The sequence below is a fragment of the Columba livia genome, chromosome 5 (assembly GCF_036013475.1).
Source record: "Columba livia isolate bColLiv1 breed racing homer chromosome 5, bColLiv1.pat.W.v2, whole genome shotgun sequence".
NCBI classification, from domain to species: Eukaryota; Metazoa; Chordata; class Aves; order Columbiformes; family Columbidae; genus Columba; species Columba livia.
This window is the reverse complement of record NC_088606.1, coordinates 32,689,517-32,714,416: the sequence shown is the minus strand read 5'-3', so window position 1 is coordinate 32,714,416 and position 24,900 is coordinate 32,689,517. Positions and strand designations below refer to the sequence as shown.

Here is a 24,900-nt window from a genome sequence, read left to right as displayed (position 1 = left end):
CCCATGGCTATTTTAATTGTTTGAGAGCTTGATGACCCATACTGGCTTTCCAGAGCAGCCAGTTCCACATGATATTGTGCCTATTAACACCTTTTGAAGGGTGGTTGCTCTAGAAAGCTGTGTTAATATATAATATTAAATTTATTGTAGAAGTTGCAAATTTGGGTAGCTGAGAATTTGAAAATGCAAAGTTTCATGCTTTCCTTTGTATTATCTTTTAATTCAAATGAGTCGGAAAAGCAGATTGTAATCATGTTATATTGAAGATTATATCATGAAACCCACTGGAAGGAAACTAAACAAAAAGGTTACAAGGTTGTGTGATGTCTCCTAGTTTTTTAGTTCTTGCTTCTGAAATGTTAGTTATTTCCAGTATTTTAGAATTGAAGATAAAAATATCTAAACCAGATATGCATGCACATGCACACTTTGGACCAGGTGCGTGAGAAAACTGGAAGCCAGACTCTCCTTTGCAGTACAAACTTTTGAAACATGAGATGGGGGAGTAACCACATCTGGTTGACAGTCTGCTGCAATTTCATAGATAGGAAACAGGTTTCATGGGCAAGATATTTATATTAATGAGATGACTGGGGGTTTTACTGGGAATTTGTCTGTGGTCGATTCATTTGTTCTTTTACCTTACAGTTGCTGCTCCATCAGCTGTAGGTGTGCTTAGTGCTGTGTTATTATCAGATGCTCCTGATACGGTTATATCAGTGTAATTCCAACCTCGGAATATTCACATTCTCAGTAATTATTTTACCAGGCTGTGAGAATTTGGGCTGCCAGAATATTCCTGAGAAATACAAACTAACGAGAAGGTTTGCCACCTTATATAATATGTGTATAGTGCATTAAGGAATAAAAACCACTCTTTCGTTGGCTGTTGCTGCAATGGAAATGCTTAATAGTATAGCTAAGTATTTTTGAAGATGTGCGTAGCTTTCTCTGCTGTTGTGTGCATTAGGCAGTGCTGTACGCAGTGTCATGAAATTTATGTTAGCAGACTATTACAGTAGCCTGCTCTATTATTTCTCTTTTCTGTATCAGTAGTTAATCTACTTCAAACTTAAGCATGAAGTCAAATTTGCAAAAACACAGGAAGTGTAATACCTAAAAGACTTCTTATGTTTTGATCAAAGCCATCTATCATGTTAAAAAAAAAATCTTTAAATCTACAAGAAATTCAAAACCAGGAGGATCCTTGCTTCCAGGTTTGTTTTCAGTCAGTGGTCTGACATGCTGGTTTCTATTATAGCAAGTGATGTTGAACTCCTTTTGGTTCCCAGGAAGTTTCTTTTCCATCGCTTCTGAAGTTTGCCAGATTTTTTTTCCTGCTCCCCTTCGCAATCTCTGAGCACGTATTTGTGATATACTAAGAGGACTGCACAGTTGAAGCCTATTTGTAAAATACCTTACCTGAAGAAATGAGGATTAAACTATGTTTTTTTTGAGTAGTATATTTAGAAACTTCCATTGAAAAACTGAGACCTTCCTATATAGAAGTGTTTCTCAAAGTTGATAATTAGGTTTTAAGTTGTTTTGATTCCTTTTGTGTAGTATTATTATTTACCATCTCACCTTTGAACTGAAACCACACAGAATCAAGCCAGATTTAGTTTTCTCCTGAAGCCTTTTATTGTTTCTTCCTTGTTCAGAAGATGCTTTGTCCATACTTAATTAGAATAAAAGTTTTCACATCCTTAATTGTAACTGTGTCTTTATTAAGCAAGGGTCATCTCTAATGCTTAACTTCTTATTTCAGCAAAGTGTAGATCTCATCCTTCTCTTTGGTCCCATCTTGGTATGTGTCACTAGTTGGCACGTTTAACAGGATGTTGTGTTGTCGGTATGTGCATTTAAAACATGTGAAGTACATTCAACCTAATTTGTTAATGGAATCATATTAACAACTCTTGACGGAAACCATACTTACAAGTCACGTGCTATTTTAGTAATGCAAATGGGTTTGGGATCTTTGACCTCTTCCTTCCAAGCATACAGTCACAGTGCAACTGTTTGATAATACAATATGCAGTGTGAACAGGAGACACTGGTTTAAAACATTAAAACGTGAAAACTTCTCAGTTTAAAAACTGCTCTCTGTCAATAAAATAGTAGCATTTCAGGTTTAAAACATGATATAAACATTTTGCTTCTGTTAAAAGAGACAAAAGTATTTGTGGGAATGACACACTTAGTTTCTTCTTTGTAATGGATAAGAAAGCTAAATAGCGAGCAGCCCATTGCACAAAAGTCTGCTCTGAGGACTGGAAGGTGACTGAAACCTTAATGAATGTGAATAGCCCTGAACTTCCACCATCTATAAACATTTCTAATGTCCTTGCCTCTATCTGGCCAAACTGTCTTTTTGTGTCACACAGTTTGTGTTGGACTAGACTCAGATACTGTTCCTTTGCTGGTGGATTCTTTGGTGAACAAAATACTTCAGGTCTTAATAAAAAGCTGTTTTCCTTTTCCTCTTATCTTGTTACTACAGTCCACAGTCACTTATGCCAAGGGCACAGGTCATGATAAGTACATATTTGCAATTTCAGATGTCTCAGTCTCAGTCCTCTGAAACTTCAATTTCTGTATAGAAGAAACTTAGTAAATAATTGTAGCACCTTAATTAGAGAAGAGGCATGTGATTGAGAATCCACAGTATCAAATGAATGCATATACCTTTCAACAATAAAGCATTCTGGAGATGCTTTTTTTAATTTAGGCAGCAAACAATTTGGTAAGTTCTGATTCAAGCAATATTGTATTCTGAATTTAAATGGTCAGTTTATTCTTAATTTTGGAGAATACCACACGAATCTGCCTGCACCTGAGGAGTGAGGAGAGATAATAAAGGAAGACAGGCATTCTCTCTGATGCAGTTCCCTACTGGCAATACTAGAAAACTTAAAGTTTAGTGTGCCTTGATACACATTTTTAAAGATGTGGAATCTGAATGGTAAAGAAAATGCTGTTAGCTTTAAGCAGCAAAGGTACCAAAGGGATCTTTGATGCTCTACAGAAGTGATTTTATCTTTCTTGCTATTGATTTCATATTAAGATAGCACATAGAGTAATAATACCTTTCAAGAAAATATTGTTTGGATTGTACTGTAAGTCTAAACTAATGTTTTGCATTTTATTTAATCTAATTTAAAAGGAGCAAAGAGCTGACTGGAGGAACAGTGATGAAATGTAGAACTTATCTTTACATGTTTTGCATTTTCTTGGCTATTTATTTTTCATTATTCATGGCTAGGATGGGGATGGAAGAACTAATATGAATGTTGGAGGTTTTTTTACAAACAAGCATACTTTGGAGGATATTGGAATTTGAAAGAAGAGGGGTAAAAGGTATACATTAATCTTTCGTCTCTTGTCTCTGAATAACTTGACCCTACATCACCTGTTCTTCTTTGCCTTTGGGATAGGTTCAGGATCATTTTAGTTGACATTTCTCTGGCAGGGTTCCTAATTGTTCTTCACAATGTTTTCTGACCTACACCTTTTCCTGATATTTTTCTGCATACTTTTCTATATTTTTACTCTGAAATTCCTCTCCTTACTTTCTCTCGCCATCGTTAAACATTCACCTACATTTAGTCTTGGTATCACTCCAGCAAGCTATTCTGTAAGACATTGCTAACTTGCCAACCTGTCTCTTATTCACCATGCTTTCGTATTCATGTACCCTTTCTGGCATTATCGTGGTGACTAAGGACATGTCTGCCTTGAGGAAGGAAAGCTTCACTTTCACACAATTGGAAGAAATCAAAATTAATATTCCTGTCCTCCATATTCAAACACACATTTGCTTTTAGACTTTAAGGGGGTATAATAGCTGCCACTCTGGGAGCAACCTGAAATTACAGCCCTGTTGACAGTATGAGATGTCAGAACTTCACAAGATTGAAAATAAATTTCAGATTTATGCACATTAATAAAATAAAGCAAGATGGAACAGATTTTATGATAAAATTAAGGAATTTGGAAGTTTTGTAACATTTTTTTTATGGTAAGTTTTAGAGAAAGGTGTTTTTTCTTCTGTATTTTTTTTAACCATTATTCCATCACAGAAAAATCCTCTGAAAGCTTTACCTTTTCTTTTGTTTTTGCTTTTTCTACGCTGGTATTTTCCGGTTTTATCTTTTACCATTACTTTGGCACATTATCATTTGCCTCTCCTTTCTGTTTCTTCTGATCTTCTAAAAATCCTTCTTTTGTGTTTCTTACTCAAGGCAGATCCTTAAGCTGCCGTTTCTTTCTGCTACCCAAACTCTCTCTACCTTAGAGTAATAAACTTGTAATTGTGCCCTAAAGTATGATCTTGTCAGCCCAGGTTGGGGCAGTGTTGCTTGCATATGTTGGCATTTTCTCAAGACTTTCCACTTACAGCTTTACCTGGATTCAGGGCAAGTTAGAATTTACATAGATCTGATGTTTTAGGACCTGGTTCACACTTGTCTTGTTCCTGGTATCAGGAATATATTTCATTGCAGAAGCATCAAGCCTTTTTAAAATGGGAAAGTTGCATCAGATTTGCATAGAATACTTGTACAAGAATAGATGGTCTCAAACATCAATTTGCAGTGCAAAAACTTAATGTAGTTTTCAAGTTTTGGTCAACATTTTTTGTAGAAAGTATCATACTAGGGCCTTATTGTGAAGCTCATTTGCAGTCAACTGACTGAAATGCAGAATTTCTATTCTGTAGGAAAAAGATTTCCAGAGGATTTTTGTGAGAATCTGGAGGAAAATTAGATACTGAAATCACCTGTGAGACAAACAAAAGCAGAAAAACTGAAATTTTTTCTGTCTTCCTGAACTTGAACGGCTGATTCTTCTGAGAAAACAGCTTCGGGTATTTTCTTCTATATTTTCACAATCGTGTCTGCAGCCTGGACAGGGCAGAACGGTGTTGTCAGGTTGCGGCTAAACAGACAGGGAAAGTCTGTTCTTCAGTTTGCAATAATTTACCCGGGGAAGCCGTTTTCAGGGCTGTGGACCATACAAACCCGGACTCTGGTGTGGGCTCTTAGATAAACTGTCAGGAACCTGCGAATAAACTCCTGTGTCAACTGGAGACTGACCAAAACCAATCTCTTCTTATAAACACTTCAGCTTTAATGGACTGGCATTTCTAATAATAATAATAATAATAATAATAATAATAATAATAATAATAAAAAATAACAACTTTACCTTCTTCTGCCAATAGCTGTATTTGTGCTCTTGCCCCTAATATGAAACAAACTGAAATTGCTTATAAATTACTATATTTTATCATCTTTGCATCCTGTGTTTTAAGGTCATGTTGACTGTAAGTAGCTGAGGTGGCCTGCTGGAGGTGGGTGGCAAAAGTGCAGTGATGAATTGCACGTTTAAAACTTCTTCTTGCATTTATTCCTAAGTGTTTATATCACAACTCTTTTTGCAGTTTCTTACCAATAGCAGGTTGTATTACCACTATATAACCTGATGACATCTCTGATTGTCAGTTATGGTAGAGTGTATGCATTCGTTTTTAGGCTGGAAAGGCAGTGGGTCAGGCATAAACTGTACACTCAGCTAAGGACCTCTCCACTGTTAGAATAATCAAAGAAAGAGGTGATTCCATCCTGCTGGAGCACAAAGACACGGTCCTCTCATCCCTGCTCTCGCAGAAGGAGCAATGCCAGGGATTCCCAGAGGGGCTGGGGATGTTCATCCCTGGCCAGGTTTGCCACTGTCATTAGAAGCAGAGCTCAGGATGTTCTTGTACCAAGAGTCATGGGAAGCCTTTAATTGCCCAGTCAGTTTGTAGAGGAGTCAGCTTTTGTTGGGTAAAGCCATATAGCGAAGTGAGGAGATGAAGGTAAATTGTTTCCAAATGTCTGAGTAACAGGTATGCTGAGGTAACCTCTTAAAAGAAAAACAAAACAAAACAAAAACAACAAAACAAACCAAACAAACAAAAAACAAAAACACTTTTTTAGAGGCTTGTGAGACTTTATTTAGGGGGGCTATCTATAGTTTCTGTGAATCTGCCTGAACTTGGTTGAGGAGATTTTTCATTCCTGAATGATTTCTGCTCAGAGTAGGAAGTCTTTATAATGGGAATTTGTACCTTAAAAATACTGCATTCTAATGGACACATAATGCCATTAAGCTCTCAGCTAACACATAAAGCAGAATGATATATAAGAGAATGGAATCTAGTGTTTGGAATTGTCTTACAACCTGATCTTTAGCTATTGGACTTTATGCGGAAATTACCAAATTGCATTTTGTGGCTTCTATAATTTCAGTTGATTAGATTGCAGAATATTCCTTTTCTGACCTGGAATATCTTAAAATCTTTGTGACAAAAGCAGTAAAAGTAGGAATTCTGCTGAGTGCTTTTGTTGAGTAAGCACCTTCTCCATAATCACAAGAAATTTTAAAGTGTATGATTTATTAATTTTGGTAAATAATATTTATCAGAAAGACAATATAAATATACCATTGAAAGGTATCGAAAATGCAGGTCAAACTAAGAAAAAGCAGGAACATCTCCTGTTGAAGCTTGGTTTTCTTGAAGTACTTTTTAATTTAATTTCTATGCAAAAGGAGAGAAGGCTGCATCAAACAGATTTAAAAAGGAAAACTTTCATATCAGTTAGTGGTTGCCTACGTTGCAATTTATATCAGTATCTGTTAAAGCAGAATTCAGACCAAGTTTCAAAGTCTCAGCAGAAGTTGCAAAGTATTTCTGAGCTGTCATTGGGCATGTGCACTTCATGTAGGCAAGTCATTCGGAGTTGAAGCATTTGCTTTGAACTAGATTTTGTGGTTAAATTTAGAAGTGAATGTAATTTAAAAGCAGTAGGCCTATCACTTTTAATTTGACTTAGTTTGCTTAAAATCTATTTTTGTATTTTATTTTCCAAAGTGCATACAGTGGTCACAGTATTAACCACCATGCCTAACTATGTCTAGTTTTATACTTAGTAATTGTCTTTTGGGATTTGTTTCCTTATGCATTGGGGATAATTACAGTATCTGCTCTCTTTGAAGAATTTTCTTAAGCACCTATTTAATCTTTCTAATAGGACACTTGCAAAAAAATCTTTTAGACAGAATAGTTAGAAGAATTTATGTTTGGGAATCCTCTTTTAATGGAAAACAAATTTTTATTATTGCTGTTTTACCTGCTAAGCTTTGATTTCTAGTGTGATTGACCATGATATGGAATACAAAATAAGCTCAAGTTTCTCTTTTTGAAGCCTTTACAGTGCATCTCATTAAGTGGGGTTCCTCGAGGGAAGATGGGGGTGGTAGTTACAGTGCTTCTCCAAACAGTTATCACCTGTTACCAATCTTGCGAAGCTTCTCTTTTTCTGCCATTGAAAATATGAACATTTTAGGTTAGAAAATAGTGAATAAATTGCCCGTGTTTGAGTGTAGCAGCTTTCAGATTTGCCTGAGAGGATTAACATAATTTAGCCTTGCATTTCTAGAATTAAGTACAACAAAATATCAAGACTTTTAAAAACGATCTCTCTTTTCCCATGTAGCTTTTAAAGATCCCAGTGATACAGAATCAAGACTGATTAACTGAACAGCAGATGAAAGCAGAGCACAAGAAAATGCAGCTGTGAATTCGCATATTATGAAAGAGTAATGATAAATTTATTAATATAGTCAGATAAATTAACTATGATGTCGTTGTTACTGTGCTTTATGGTAGTATTCTGCAGGGAAAGGGAGGAGAGTGGTTATATTGTTTACGTTCTGCTTCTTATTTATACCTGATAAAGAACAGTAATTATTAGTTCTGATGATGAAGTCATCTGTATTCTAATAATAAATAATTAGCATAGCACTGATTTCACAATGACTTTTCAAATATTGCAACACCACTGGTTATTCAATTTGATTAGTTTACTGTTAATGAACACAGTCTTTCATTAGAGACACAGATCTAGTCATCATTGCAGCTGATGACGTCTTCCAAGATTAATACCATAATTCACATGCAGCATGGATAGCAGTAATTGTTTGGCACGTTCAAAGAAGTTTAATTTTTTTATTCTATCGTAATACTGTTATTTTCAATAAAGCATCCGATACCCAAGTAATTTGAACGCTGTTCCTGCTGTTTTATTGTATTGTAATATAAACATAAATGCAGTGTTAAAAGCTATACCAATGGTGTCAGACTCCTTAAGGACTTGAGAAAACTGTCATAACTTCTAAAACAACTGATAATCATTTGTGGGTCAAAAAGAGCAACATGCTGTATTGCTTAGCGTTCTGCTTTCTTTTTCTCAAGGTTTGTCTGAGATTTCATTTTATGTAAAGTACACAAAACACTGTCAATGAAACATTATCACTTTGTAAAAGCTGTTTAGAATATGGTCTGGCACAAAATGTGCAGAAAATTAAAAAAGAATACTCCCAACATTTTACGAAGAGCTGAGTTGTATATATTATTCGAAATTGTGGCCAAACCAAGTGCATGACAGTGTGGCTGCATCTTGATATTTGCAAAATAAGCCTAGAGCTATAAACTTGTCTTTTAAAATTTAAAATTTTATACATAAACATATATGTATAGAAATAATTAGAAAAATTGTATAAATAAAATGTCATGTATGTGATTTTTGTGTGTGTACATGTATATGTATGTATGTGTATACATATATAGCTCTGAGGGTTTTTTTTTGTCCTATCCATTTCACAATATTTCCATTTAAATGCATATCTTGATTTTTATTTTGGGACCAGGTGGAATGCCTTTCCATTACACTACTAAGAGAATAATCCTCTTTAACACAATATTTCTCCCTAAAGGGATGGTCTTTTCTAGTCATATGATATAATTTTTCACAGAATGATATTAACATTCATGATGTAGCGATTTTTATCTTGATTGAAAAGATGTTTTGTTCTGGTACTAAAAAGATTAAGAAGTGTCTTTTGTATCCTGCTGTTAAAACATACTTCAAAATCAAGGAAATCGGAAAACCTCCCAAACCCAAGACTATCTGCATGTTCTTTGTTGAGGATGAAGTATTAGTAAAATTCAGAGTACAAAATTTACATAGCACATTTATAGAGTTTAAAAGAAAAAAAAAAAGACAACATTCCAAGTGAAGTAAATTGAAAATCAAATGATCCTTTACATTTGAATGTATAAACACCCTTGTATACAAATGTGTCTTTCAAAATATGCACTTAAGAAAAGGTACCTATTGAAGTTTCTAGGGATGTGATTCTTTGGCATTAAACCCAGAAATTTTTAGTATGCAGTTTCAGAGGAAGTTTGTCCAAGATGTATCAATAATGTAGAATGGTGATGCTGCTTATTTTTGATCAGAATACTACAACTTTTAAGCTTATTAATGTTTGAAGATGTTGAGGGATCAAATTAAATTATGTTGTGATTGCAAAGGATGGGAGAAAAAACAAAGTAATGTTCAGGTTTTTCCAGCTGGTTGTGCAGAGTCCTGCAGTGCAGAATGTAGCAAACAGGTAAGAAAGGGACTGGTGGGACAGGGGGCAGATGCGTGGGCCGTGTCCCCCAGGCCATGTTCATTCAGCTGGCACGTCAGTTCACTGAGGGCTTCTTCCTACACGCTTGAGCTTTTATGGCTGGCCCTTCCTTAGGGCAGAAAATACAAGAAGGGGGTTTAAAAACCTCTGAAATTAAAATAAAAGGTTTTTTTTCCCTAAAATCGATTTGAGGAACAGTAATGTCCTTTTCCATTTTGTGATCAGGTTTTCATTGCGCATTGCATAAACAAGTTGTTTTCTTAGGTGTAATGGTTTTTCCGTACCATCTATATTAGATAAGAGCAGTACTTTCATAGCTTTTTTCAAAGGTTAATCAATTAATCATATTATACTCAGTACTTTTTTTAAGAAATAGTTTGCTCTATTTTTTAGAGTTGTGATTAGTTAAAACTTTTAATTGAATTTAATGAATGATTGTAAAGCATATTCTTCTATTCAGATAGATTTCAACTTTTTTTTGGCTAGGTGGATTCAATCTATTAACTCTATTTTTCTTCCTCCACTTTTACCTAAGTATTTTTAATATCCATAAATTTGTTTTGTAATTGAGAGTAAGGTAACTGAAATGTGCAAAATATTACCACACGCAGATTTATCAGAACTGTTTATAACTACAAACCCCTTGTTTTTAGTATGTATCAAACTGGTTTATATTAGGAATGAATTAAAAATATTGATGAGCTGAACAGAGTTTTAAGTAACAAAATGCTCGATGTTTAGTTCTAGTATCTAAGAGAGAAGACCTTGGAATGTATTCTCAGATTAGAGATGATCTTGGAATGTATTCTCAGATTAAGCACGTTATTGTTAATTCTTTTGTATGGTATATGAGCATGCAGTTTTAACTACACTTCATATTTTGAACTATTTTAATGGTAGGTATTGTGTTCGACAATTTTATTTAAAGGCAGATTTTATCTCTGTTAGTGCTGGATAGGTTGGCTATTGTGGAAAGTCACAGCACTGAAACTGCCAGATCCTGACAAACCTAAAATAAACGTGTAATTTTAAAGGCTTGAATCTGATATCATTTTAGGCATGTGGTTCAGATGGAGAGCTTTGAACATAACACGTTCCTTCGGAGACTTGCCTGAAATGACGGAAGCCTCTGATGGGTGACTGTCCTTTGTCGAATGCTGATGTGAGACCTCATGGTAGCAGCTGCGCAGCCTGTGTGAGATGGGTTACTTAGACAACTGTTGCCATAACTGAAGGTTTATCTGTATATTATCTATTTATATTACTAATTTGAAACCTTCACTATTGAAATTACATTCTTTATTCATTTTTTGTAAATTATTTTAATGGTATATTTTAAAGTGTGGTATTTCAATAATTGTGAATTAGAGCATATAAAAGAAAAAGGCTTTTCTTGCAAACTGTATGACACTTAATTACAGTCCGTATCTTGCAAAATTAAAAAATCAATATTTTTCAATAAAGTATTGTTGTTGTAAATGAAAGGTAAGGCGTCCTTAAACAGCTGTTGCTTTTTGTCATTCTAGTTCATTACATAGTGACCTTGTGCATTTAGGGGCTTGCTTTATAAACACATTTCTTATGGTTATATATTAAAACTGCAATGAAGTTATCATTAACTTTCCATCAGTGAGAGCAAATTATGTAGTCCAGCATTAGTACTGTATTTCTTATTATTGCAAGGAGGTGTAAGGTTACTGCTTAGCAATTCAGTCTGATCAGGTTTTTGAAGTTTTTGTTTGTTTTTGACTCAAAAAAAACCCCATTGTGAAATACAGCCAGTATGTTATGCAGTTGTATTTAGAAGTGCCTAAGGAACGCAGAATCTTTATATGGCTTCCTAGTAGGGTCACATTTGCACCGTTTTTTCCTGGTCCATAGTCTTTGTGTTCATGGCAAGATTTTCCGCAACTGGAAAACTTGTTAATGGTTGGACAGAAGTGGGTGTTAACTTTGAATTACACCTGAGAATTTTGCTTTAGCAAATGGTCTGTTCATTTTTCATATGTCTGAGACTTGCCAGATATTTGATATTTCATTCTAAGTTACATGTAATGCAACAGTTACACCTGTATTATAGAAGCAATAGAAACCTCTTACTGCAATCTGATACTATGCTGTGTGATACTTGTTTCCTTTGATAGACAACTACAATATAGGTTAATATTTATCTTCCATGAATTCAGCTGATGCTTTGGATAGACTTAGGCAAAAACATGGACCTGTTTTGAGGCATTAGATATCTTTTGGTGTTAAGTGAACTCCATCACTGATAATTTTGATTCTCTTAAAAACCCGAACCAAACCAATCAACCAACAAACCAACCAGCCAAACATTTTTTTCTAAACACTGATTAGGTAATACAGTCTTTTCAGTGCTGCTGCTGCTCATACACAGAAGCATTATTTGACAGCCAGCATGCTGTACTCTGGAGTCTTGCATCCTTACCCTCTTGTGCTTTTGTACATGATCTTTGTGTTGGGGAATAGGCACTTTCCTGCTCCAGCAGAAAAAAACAGGCTGGATTAAACTGTTCTGTAGTCTATTCCATTTGCACTTCTTGACTGACATTTGCACTCTTAGTAAAGTGATTACATTCTTCATCTGCCAGAGCTCTGTCTTCTATGTAGGCCTAAATCAGTGCTTCTCTGCTATGTTTAGGATTTTTCAGACTACTTAGTCTACTTCTGTTTTATTAGAAAAAATTGTTGCTATCAACAGATTGCTTTGATCTAGAACATCTAGGCAGGGCTGTTATTCCCAGAGTACTTGTTAGTTACAATGATACAGAAGTGATTTACAAATTAAAAGGCAATGAGGATCTGTCAGTGGGAGATAGCCCCACACCTTGTAATTAAAATGAGTGGCTTATTTTGTGGATTACAGAAACTGTTGTAGGAGGAGACAAGGCTTGGGATAAGTGAACTGCTGCCATGTTGCAGAAGCATTACCAACTATGAAACACTACATGTTCTGTGTGTGAGCATGCAAAAAGGTAAAATTAATGCAAACTTAATTCTATGCTGTCCTTTCATACAGCAAAACCAGTAATGTTAACTTAGAGTCAGACTTTTGCAGACATTAATAGTTTGAATAAATTGTCAATAAAATAACATTTTAGAAAATGTTGAAAACTGAATTGAAAGCATAGTGGCTGCTAAACCAGAGGGCCAGGTTTGGATGACTTGGTTTGGATGGCTCCTAATGTAGGTCATTCTGGGAGACTGTTTTTTTGTGAAAGTGCTAAAAAGAAGTCATGATGCAGAGTAGATACTAAGTTTATTTGTGTTTCTACTGTTACTGCTCTTTTTTCATTGACACTGATGATTTTTTGGGTGTGTCTTGTGTACATCTTACCAACCTGAAAGGGCTACTTAAAGAAGTACTCAGTATGTCTGCCAAATTATTTTTATACATGCTTTAGTAATTTTTTCTTTTTTTGAATTATCTGTCTGTTTGAATTAGAATTACCTGAGGTGGTTACAAGGGAAGCCTATGAACTCTGGGGAATTTTTCATTGATTTTGAGGATGTTTTGCTGGAATTAAATCAACCAGCTGTGAATGTGGCTTGGACATTCTGTCCGTACCACACTTGTGCTGTGCCTGCTGTGTGCTACAAAACTATCTGAAAGTAAGGTTGTCCTCACTGGTTTAGAAAGGTGAGAACTTCTCCCTTTTGATTAAATCACAAACGCTTTGGAAGAGCATCAGAAGATGAGGAAGCAAATAAAAATAGACAATGCAGGTAGTTGAAATCAGACAAGGAGATTTAGTCTCATCAGAGCTGTCAGTAGATACTGAATGATCCCCGGAGAACTAAATGCCTATGTGGGATAGGCAGAGACGTGATACAATGGAATGCATTAACATTAACATATGTAGTTCTATAGTTACCTAGTAATAGTCAATGTGGAATCATTAGGAGAGCAAACAAAGGAGTTTTAAGTATGGGAGTAAAACAGATTGTAAACCTGCTGAAAACCCCTCTAGGCTGTTTGTCTTTATTACTGCTGGAATGAGTTTGTTCCAAAGAATGAATGGTGTTAATCTGGAGAGCTTGCAGAAAGTATATGGCTATTATTATTATGGAAAAGTGACAGTTATGCCACCTTGGACTTTAATAGGGGTGAACCAGTAAAAGGTGCTCAGAGATAAGAGGGAAAGAGAATCCAACACAGCATGGATTTCAAGAATAATCCTCCTGCTGGTCACAAGATGTAGCAGCAGAGACTTTTTCTGTACCCCATTAACAAGTCAAGCCTTATCAAACTGAACGTTTAAGAATTGAGTAAAAATGTTATTGAGAGAGGCTACCTGGCCAAGTTCTCTACAGAGTGAGGATCTGTTTGCATCAGATTAACCAAAGACCACTCTGAGAAAATGAAATTTCTCAATTCATCTCCTGAAGTGCCAGGCATATACTGTTGCTGAGGAATTCCACACCTCAAGTAATGGGTACATATCAGTTCAATCACTGCTGAAGACACATTTTTTTTTTTTTAATTCCTTTTTAATTCCTTTTTTCTTACATTCAGGAATGTCTGAGTGGAGTCCTATAAAAATGGTTTGATATTACAAAGTTAGCATGCTTTCCTGCTATTGATGTTTATATCAGAGTACTTACTGGTCTGACATCTATTGTGAGAGATGGCAGTTTTACTCTTTCATTAAAATAAAGCTGAAAGCTCTTAATGTGAGTGCATTTAAACAGACATTTTGAAGCTTGGACCAGACTGAGAGCTTTTATGAGACTTCTTTCAGAAATTAAAGAAATTCACAGCCTATTTGTACAATACCTGTAGCTACAAGGACTGATGTTAGAGAATTGTGTCATAAGTTGTAATTCGCTCAAAGACCAGAATTTCAGTTTGGGCAGCCTCTGCTCTGTGAAGTCTTGTCTATTGCAGTATGCTCTTTGAGTATAAGTTAGAAAACGGGTATTTGGGGACAACATGAACCTGCTGTTCTGCAGTTGCATCATACTCTCTGAGTTCAGACGAGGCAGAATTTCACACTTGGATTTCTTTTTTTAAATAGTAGCTTTAACAATCTGTAAGATAGTCAACAAATTAACTGTTTAATTTGTTTCTAGTAGACAAAGTGGCTTATTTTTATTTAAGACGTTTTTCTCACGTGGTTCTGAGTCTTGTCCTGTTGTATGTGGTAAGAGGGCAACAAAAGGAAAACTCAGAATCTTGTCCTGTCACACCTATGTTTTACTTGCATAAAAAGAACTGTTCCCTCACAGAATTAGTAACGTGAATGAAGTTACTTATGTGCCCCAGTATTTGCCAGCATGCATTCTGAAATACTTCAATAAATAGCATTGCTTTGACAGTACTCATACAGAAATAAATTAGGTTAAACATTTATACATTCCCAAAATTACATTCGACCCTTTGAAGACAACTGCGAGGCTGATGTCCCCCCCCCCCGCCGTGAAAATGAGTTTGACACCCCTGACCTAAATTATGAATCTTGTCTTGACCTGAAACATATAAACAGATATTCTTTTGACTTTCTTTTTCTTGTTTTAGTAAGTGGTTTGTCTGCAGCAAGACATTGATCTGGAACATAAAAACATAGGCCAGTGTCTGCCTTCATAAGGCAATGACTTCTTTTCCTTTTTATTGTTCTGAAGAAGCCACACGTTATTGTATAAGTTGGTATCTTAAAAGCCTATTTTTTAAATTTAAATCACAGTGGTTGACTACTAATTCTAGATAAATGTGCAAGGAATGTTTACAATTTTTGTTTTTTCTTTAATGTTTTAGCTGTTGATATAATTGCTGTTGATTACAAAATAGTTACACTTCCAGCCCCCAACACTTATAATATCCAATCTAGCATGGAAACAAATATGCATGGTTACTTGAGTGTTTTGCAGTTGTTCACTGGCATCTTGTCAGTTATTCAATCTGGAGTTGACGGTTCATGCTAAATTTGGTTATCAAATTAAGTAATCAGTCTTCATTGAGGTAATTTTATAAATAAGATTTCCTGAAAGAAGTGTCTGCAGGCAAGTTTGCTCTGTAATTATTTGAACATTTAAGACTTGGAAGTCCCAAAGGTGAAGCAGACATTTATGTGAAACCCAATCTCTGAACAAAATGCAATTTTTAGTGTTTGGTTTGGTTTGTTTTTTTTTGTTTGGGTGGGGTTTTTTTCATTCAACTGCAAATTGTTGTCTCCCTGTCAAAGACTTAGTAGTTTCTGTTGATGGCACACAGGCCTCTTGTGCACTCAGTTGAGTTGTATAAGGAAAATAAAAATGTACATTTCTCTAGAGAAGTCTTTAGGCAGTCTTTGCAATAATGGATAAGTCTATTTATTTTGATTTTAGTATTCTAGTTTTTTTTATAGGTATATCTAACTATATTAAATTTTACTAAATGCTTTGTTGTTAGCATGACTTATTTTTTGTTGGAAAAATGAATCAGCCCATCTAAAGTAAATAATTTAGAAAAAAAAAGTGAAATAGTATAATCTAAAAAGATATCTCACCTTGCTTGTACATTCTATGAAAACAGTGAATACATGAGATAACAAAAAATTCAGTCATTAATGAATGATTTGTAATTCCTAAGACTAATTGTTCACTTTGTAAATGCAGCTAAACAGAGAATCGGTATATCAGGAAAACCTGTGTTTATGGTGTGATGTACAGCTGTTGTAGTACAAGATTTTCCTGTTTCTTTGTTTCTCCTATGCAGAATTTAGTTCTAGCCTTTTGGACTGCAGTATTGCCATATACTTCTGTTTGATACTAGATTTTGAGATTGATGTTTCTGTCTCTTTCACTCGCTCCCCTTTTTCCTTTGCAGTGGTGTGTGTGTGTGTTCACGTGCACACAGACGTACCCCTACACCATTTCCTGGATTTTTGGTGCTTCCAGTTCACAAGAGGTCCATACACTAATGAAATGTGGTTAATATGAGATTGTGATTAGATCCTGAAAGCTGTGACTTAAAGCTGATAAATGTCCCCCTACCCTGAATTAATATATTGTTTGTGTGTGTGTGTGCACTGTTTCAATAGTTGTATTTGTTAGTTAGCTTGAGGTTAGGCCATCAGTTATGCTTAAAAGTGGTGGTATGTCTGTCTGTGCCCTGTGCAAGGCATTCATAAAAGTGGATCTCATTAGCTTTAAAAGTGGATTAGTTATTATCTCCTTGTATAGGTACTATTATTCAGAAGTGATTTACTTTTGAAGGGAGTTAAGCTAAGCCCACTGAGGACTACTGAAGTTCTTAGTGAGAGTGTTCACACAGCAATTTCATGTGAATCGGCATTAATTTCCACTCCTGTTTTGGGAACTACTTCTTTCTAAGGAATGAAGGAATGAGCTATACGTGCTTTGAGGTCTCTAAGTGGAAAACAGCAAAGGCCCAGATGATGGGTAGCGATCCACAAGGCAACATGATTCATAGCTAGTCTGCAGAACCTGGCCAAACAGCAGTTTTTCAATTTGAAGTAGAGTTATTATATCTCTATGTGTCAGGGATATTTCCATACTGTCTTTGATTATTTGCAGCTGCCTCTGACAGACATCAGAGCTTAGAAAAATCACATACTCTGTTTGAAATCAGTATAATCAGTGATCTTAGAATGCTTCACAAATTATAAAGCAAAACTCATATTTAAGAATTCGCCACTCAAATAATTGCAGAAACCTAAAAGTTCTGTTACTAATGTATACATTTTCAATCACACACCTGCGACTATGTTGTGTTTTAATCTGAAGTTTTGCAAATGACTGATAATGACTATTTAGACACACATGACCCTAAGCTTTAATTTAAGCATGTGTAAGTTTTCTGTTACTCATGCAGGCTTCAAGGAGAACATTAATAGGAAAGACAATTTCATTTAGAGATAATATTTTGTAGATTTTGGTCATAAAATGAACTCTATTGTGTCAGAACTCTGAAGCAAATGTTAAAAATTAAACCTAGTTTAACCATTGTTCAGCTCTTTATGCTGCAGCTTCTTACGTAGATCTGTTCTAAAAGGAAATTTTCAGGGATATTCTGCATTTTGCTGAATGGGAGCATTAAAGTTTTCTTGCAATACACGTGAACAGACATATGTAGGCACAGGTCTGGTACTTCCTTTTCCTTTCTTTGATACTATTTTGAATGCTGTATGCAGTGTTCCATTTAAGACAGACATTATTAAGGTGGTGAATTGTTCTGTGCAATGATATGCTTAGCAGTAACCTTTACTCATAATGGGATATTGTCTGTATGTCTTATTTTGCTCAACTTTCTCTGGCACTGATGAAGCCTAAGGCTGCTGTTTCTTTGAGTTGCTGATAATTTTTTATCTGATTAACTGACACATTTAGTTGAAATCAGACACAGCCCTTAGGCTGGGTATGGATTTAATTTAAAAAGTATCAAAGGTTTGCACTGTGTGCTGTTTAATCATCATGTTTATCAGGCAAAGAAAAATTACCGGAAGGACCATAGGGAGAGGGTTATCTTAAGGAGCAGTAACTTGGGAAATTGATAATAACTCCGAGGTAATTTACAGCTAACTTTTACATTCATTAATATAACATGTCCCACTAATAATTACAGTGCATGCAATGCACTAATTAAACTGAAAACATTAGCACTAATTTTCTTTTTGCTGAACTCTGAGGAGGTCAGGTGAAGACATTAAAATGTGAAATTAAAGAAAACCTCTGTAGCAATACCACCACAATGAATATTTTACTTACTAGTAAAATAATTCTACCAGTATTCTATGCTACAATTCATATGTAGACATTTCCTCAAATTGGTGTCCTTAATTGAATTCCAGTCACTGAAATAAAAAAGAAAGAGCAACATTGAAACCACAGTGTGCTACCATAAATTGCTTTTGCATTTCTGTTTATATTTTATTTCAGCTGTGAACCAGTATTTCAGTATTGTACATGGGTGTTACAGAACCACCTTAACAGCATCATAACAGTAAGCATACTCATGGCACTGAGCTTTCACACAACTGTTTTAATTTTTTATACTGTTTTCTGATAGAAAATATAGCTAAAAGTAATTTATGATATGCGGAGAGCAGCAATTTTGAATTGTATTACTCATGAAAGTGTTTAAAAATAGTTATAACTTTAAAACTACGGAGCTTTAAGCGTAAGTTGTACATTTTAGTACAGTTACAGTTGCAAAGATCGATTTGCGGTTCTAACACAATTGTTCAGGAAGATTATTCTTTATGAATGTTATGAATAGGAATAAATTAATGGTTATAACAAGATGTGTAACAATGATGTAATTTCACTTACAGTTTAAAATAATAAAAGCTGATAATTCTTACGTACATAAGAAAGCTTTCTACTGCTGCTAAAAAAAATTATGTTATTCAGAGGCTTTTTTTAAAAGTTGGGTTTTATACCTGCCTTTTAAAAGTAGTAATTTTGATAGTTTTGATGGGGAAAAAAAGATTTAAGAAGTCCTATGGAAAATAAAAAGTTGTCAGCATCTGTATATATCTATGACTAGCATCTGTTTTTATGTATGCATTACATACTTTGTGATGTGATAGGTTGTGACACAGTATACTGTACTGAGTATAAGTGCTCTCTGTACTATCCAAATATTAGAGAAGCAATTTGGTTTTACTTTAGATTAATCTATTGCACTACCATTGCGTTAATAATTGCATAGTTTTACTAATCTCTTAAGTTAACATTACATGTTATCTTTAATAATAACAAGCCCCCCATCAATCCAAGAAAAAAAAAAGAAATCACCCTTCTGTATAAGCTTTCCTTGAATGTTTTCCTGTTCTCTGTTACTTAATATATCTGAAATAGCACCTAACATCTTTCTTCTAGAATTTTCCCAAATTTGATTCCTTGGCTTTAGAGTTCAGTGCAGATCCCTGATAACTCAGTCCCCAGGTGTCAGCCTGCTCTGCCCTTGCTGAGGCAGCAGTTTTGTGAACCTGCTTTTTGTGGTACAAAACCCACTCAGGTTCCACATTAAAAGGTACCTGAGACCTGGCACCACTGATTCTGGGATTGATTCTCTGCTAACCACGATAAACCCTGAACAAAACAAAATCCTGTCTGTTTGCCATGTCTAGTAACTCCATCAATATAAAACTGCGAATCCAGTGAAGAACTGTTTTTCAATTAGTGATCTTCATGCTTCAGGTCTGAGCTGAATACACTGTGCAGCAAGACTTGATGTAAACTTTGTCCAGTTCAGGTATTTATGAAGGTTGTTAGACTACAGGGTTGTTGGTTTGTTTTTTTTTTTTTCTGTTCCACCTCATACTCTGTCCTTCTCCCCTTCAAATCATCTTATTTCTTGGATTTGTGCCACTCCATCCTTGATTTTTTTGAACTGTACGGAATAGGGGTATTTAATCCATTTCACAGGATTTGAGCCCCAAGTTGCGTTCCAAAAGTGAGAAGCCTCAGCCATTCTGATTCTGTGATTCCATTACAAATATATTATAGTGTGTTGAGCTGAAGGGGTACAGGCTGCTTCATTCCTTCACACATAAAGATGTGGTGACTTGGAAACATGAACAGTTAATGTTTAATGTATTAATTGTTTAATATTATTGGTTTGTGATGCCAGATCCTGTGTGTAGACCACTTCATCATTATTACCCTTGAGGATATGTTGCCTGTGATTAATTGTTCACATAAGCAGAAATAGAGGTGCAGTTTCTGGACATGTTGGATGATGTCTGAACATTGTGACAGAGCACACTTGGAAGGAATTATTAGTGTTATTCTTTTTTACATAAAAATACAAACAAACAATACTTAACTGTCATGTTTTCTAAGAATGTTATGTGACTTCAAAATTTTTCTAAAAAGAATTTTGAAGAATGCAACTTAAGTCTAATTGAAGCAGTACAGGTAAACTGCGTATCTAAATTGCATGAAACAGAGGAATATGGGGAAAACATTTTAGATGTACTTGAAGATAGAAGAAGGCCTCGTAAATAATTTTATCAAATTTATTTAAAGAAAACTCTACTTGCATAACTGTTATCTTTTTAAGAAATGCAATTCTAGATGGGTGAGTTGAGTAAATTGAAGTGTCTGTGATTTCTCTTTATTCTGAAAATAACTTTGAAACATCGTTGCACAGAAAGCTTAAAGAGAAGCAAAAGTAATATTGGCTGGATAACAGTAGTAATAATGACAATACTGGCAGTGGATAATGAACAAGTGACAAATAAGCTAAAATTAATTTTTATTGGTACTGTTACTTCTGTAACAAATGTGAGAAGCATTGAATCCTGTATGATCTGGCATTAAGTTTCATATGAAGTGATATATCCAGTAATGATATGTAGAAGTACATAAATTGAATAGTGACATAATTTTCAGATTATTATAGCTAGGAATTTTGATAAATAAATTGACTGTTAAATCAGAAGTACAGATGGCTATGAATAACTTAGGAATTTGGTTGGAAAAATATGAGGTGAGAATTAATGTAAAGAAGAATAAAATAACAGACTGAGGAAAGAATATCCCAGACAGATATAAACCAGGAACATTTTCACTAGTAATGAATATGGCAGCTTTTGCATTATTTTATTGATAAGAAACACAAATTTAATTTTAAATTTAGTACCGTGGCAGGAAAAGACTGTTTTGATTCTGAAATTCATATCTAGGTATATAGATGGAAATTTTATGGTAAAATCCTCTTGTAAACTTCACAGGATTGCTGTCTGAGTGAGAAGGTCCGGAAGCTAAGTCATGACATATAGTTATGATCAGCCTTCGTTGATAGAAGAAAACAACTTTAACTACAGTCCAGTTGGAGCAAAAGTATATTCAGCATTTTGATTGAGACTCAAACAATTTAAAAATGCAAGAGCTCATGATAAGTGTGTGCATTTTCAAATATTATATTCTCAGTGTGTTTACAAGAAAAAATAAAGAACTATTGGCTTAGGTAGTTGAAATGAAAGAGAGAAAATATGTCTTGTAAAACCTTTTTTATAGCAGAATTTTTGAAAGATGACATTGAGTAAATTGCCTGTGAGTTTACTTGTTCTGGTGCTAGTATAAAAATGGTAACGTTACATTGTCTTGTGCTGCATATTGCGACATATGCTTACAGTTTAATTAATCCGCATAGAATCAAAGAATCATTTTGGTTTGAAGAGACCCTTAAGATCATCGAGTCCAACGATAACCTAACTCTAGCACTAAACCATGTCCCTAAGAGCCTCATCTACATGTCTTTTTAAACACCTCAGAGATGGTGACTCCACCACTTTGCTGGGCAGCCTGTTCCAGTGCTTGACAACCCTTTCCATGAAGAAATGTTTCTGAATATCCCATCTGAACCTTCCTTGGTGTGACCTGAGGCCATTTCTTCTTGTTCTCTCAGTATTTTGCTGATTTTTATTTGTAAGCGGGATAGCTAACACCTCAGTTATAGTGAAGAGGTGGAAGTAATTTTCAGGATGTCAGGATAAGCTGTTAAATTTGGTACTTTTCAGTTACCCTGGTTATTTCTTCTGTGGAACGGTGCTGCAGTTGAGTGTATTACTGTGTTAGAGTAACAATCACATAGTAGGTCCGCTGTGCTGTGCTGTTCTATGCAAGACCTCCATTCCAACCCATTCCATTTCATGTGCTGGGCACAGGGAAAAAGATTTATTCTTGGTTGATTCTGCTAGTAGAGGTACTGAATCGTGTTGCTTAGGCCGGCATACACTGCTATCATGAATATTCCTTATTTATTTCAGGATAAAGAAGGAGTGGAGGCTGTATCTGTGGGAGCCATTCTTTCTGACTACCAGAGAGATCGAGTTGAAGATGTGTAAGAAAATATTTCTCTTTATGAATACACACATTCTGGAAACTTTGTTACTTGATTGTTTTCTAACTCAAATTCTGAAGCAGAGATGGTTGCTTTATTTCTTATGATGTTCTGTCATACTAAATTAATTAAATATGTTGATATAAGTACCTTCCCCTCACCCCGCCCCGCTTGGAACCATGAGTTCATTCGTAAAAATCCAGTAGAGACAATACTGGATTTTTGGATTGCTTTTTAGGTCTCTCATATATCTGTTAGAATTCTGATATGAAAACAGTTGAGTAGATTCAGATCTTTGATATCAACTGAAAGTTCATTCTGTTCCAGTGATTACAGTGTTGTGGTCAAGTATCTCTATTTTTGAACAGAGTTTTAATATAGAGGAACATTCTGTGACTTGTTTTCGGGAATTAAATACAAGAGAATCTTCCCTTCCTTAAAATCTAAAATCTGTTATCATTAATCAGGATCTTTCATTTTTCATTTCTACAGTGCATACTCTTTAAATATAGATAGACTGTGATACTTATAAGAGACTTAATTTAAAAAAGGATTATATAATGAGAATTGTGTGTGTTAAATAGGCCAAGACTTGATTTGGATCTGAGAAGAAATGTTCCCTACATATGTCTGATGAAATGGAGAAACACCTTGTCTTAAATATTAATATTAATTTCATGAGTTCATTAGTTATTTCTTGCTGATAAAAACTAACATCTGGAATGCTTTATGAACTGTAAGAATGAAGTTAATGCTGTGCCAACTCGCCTGACAGCAGCAAGTTACACAGCTTGTGTGTTTTCTTAACTCTTTACATAGGTAAATTGCAGTCAGATATAGCTCCTATTTGTTTTTCCTTGCACTTAAAAAAATTAATGACTGCCTGATCATGTTACTAGATATTTTAGAAATTATTGTTTTTGTTGATTGGGGGTTTCAGATCTTTTTCAGATCTTTTACCACAGCCAAAAGATTGGCAGAACACCACAGTATTTCAGACAAACCTGATTAATTCCAAAGTTCCTCAGTCGTAAAAAAATTTACACTGATCTGTAGATTTACCCCCTGCAATGAAGTTGTTTCACATAAACCATTCCAGTTGGAGTCAGCTAATTTGTTAGCTAAAGTTAGGTACCTAAATGAACTACCTCACATTCTGAGTTGCTGAATATTTCTGTTAATTTCACAATTGAGTGCTCTGTTAAAATATATGAAAGTAATAACAAAGCAAATCAGATTACATGAGTGCAAACTATGGATTTATGTGTCAACGTTAAACATCTGTTTAACTATGAAGCCTTGACACTGATACTAGTGGGTCTACCTAATATGTGGGAGAAAGCCCTTGTCTTAGATAAACAATGATAATGGGTGTTGATCCAAATCACAAGTTCATTGAGTGTAACAAATTCAGCATATTGTACTAGTGATATGTGCCACATTTACCACAGAACAGTAACTCTTAGCAATGTTCATGAAAAATGATCACTTCCTAAGGTGTTAATGGGTTTGCATCCCTAAATGTTTAAGAGTGCATTTTCTCATGGTTTTACTTATGTTCCCATGCAAATCTGTTTACATCAGTGAGTTACAGCTTACTTACATAGATGACTGATAATCAGAACCATCTTATTTAGTTTCTTTTTAATATTTGACAATGTATGTAATGACATCTAGGAATAATAAAGTATTGTAATTGAAATTGTAGAAGAAAAAATATTTAAAGGTATGAAATCAGATAATGTTCTTTAATTTTACATGAGCCATGCTGTATAAAAGCATAATTCTTCACTTTATCCAATTTTTTGTTTGTTTTTTAAGATGCAGGAGGCTTAATCTTCAGCCTTTAGCTTACCTTTGGCGTCAGAACCAGGAAACATTGCTTAAAGAAATGATATCATCTAACATTCAAGCCATAATCATAAAAGTGGCAGCTTTGGGTACGTATTCAGATTCTGAGCAATATCATTTACTGAAACTTCCTGTCACGGAGGCAACCCACAAGTCAATTTAAGGGACAACAAGGTCCAAAAACAACTTTTATTGAACCGGTGAAAAACAGGGTTTTAGCACTCCAAAAGTGACTTAAATACAGGTTCGGATATCAGTTGAGGAAAATTATTGAGACAGCAACTAATACAACAGGCGGTTCACAATGTGCATGCACGTGGCTTCACCCAAAATAATGCCGGAGCTGTCCCCGAGTCCCGGAGGAGTACACACTTGCCTAAACATGGTGCGGGATTATTTTTAAAGAGATACACGTACTCGTAGTGAGTACGGAAAGTGTGCACTCGCGATTCCGCAAGGATTAATTTTACACGCGCTCATATGGAGCACGGAAAGTTATACGTGCATATGTGCACGAAAGGTATAAATATACTCGCAATCCTGTGAGAAGTTTTACTTACACACGTGGCGGCAAGGCAAGCGCAGTCCCCATCCCGGGCAGGGGGGCTCTCGGCGGCAGCATCTTGCTCGTGCTCCGAGAGACCCGCGGCAATGGGCAGAGTCTCGACGAGAATCCCGTTTTTATCTGATCAGATCTGACTGTAGGCACTCTA

At 35.1% G+C, this 24,900-nt stretch overlaps 1 protein-coding gene across 10 annotated transcripts in view; it reads left to right on the top strand.

Annotated features, from left to right (window-relative positions):
• Positions 1-24,900, top strand: part of DPH6 (diphthamine biosynthesis 6) — a 206,280-nt gene that overhangs the window by 20,329 nt on the left and 161,051 nt on the right. For all 10 annotated transcript variants that reach the window (XR_010472932.1, XR_010472931.1, XM_065064188.1 and 7 more), the window contains exons 4-5: positions 22,263-22,336; positions 24,158-24,276. Coding sequence is in view for 8 of the 10 variants with exons in the window: in XM_065064188.1 (XP_064920260.1) it covers positions 22,263-22,336; positions 24,158-24,276 (193 nt within the window). In the remaining 2 variants the exon portion in view is untranslated. The remainder of the gene's footprint in view (positions 1-22,262; positions 22,337-24,157; positions 24,277-24,900) is intronic.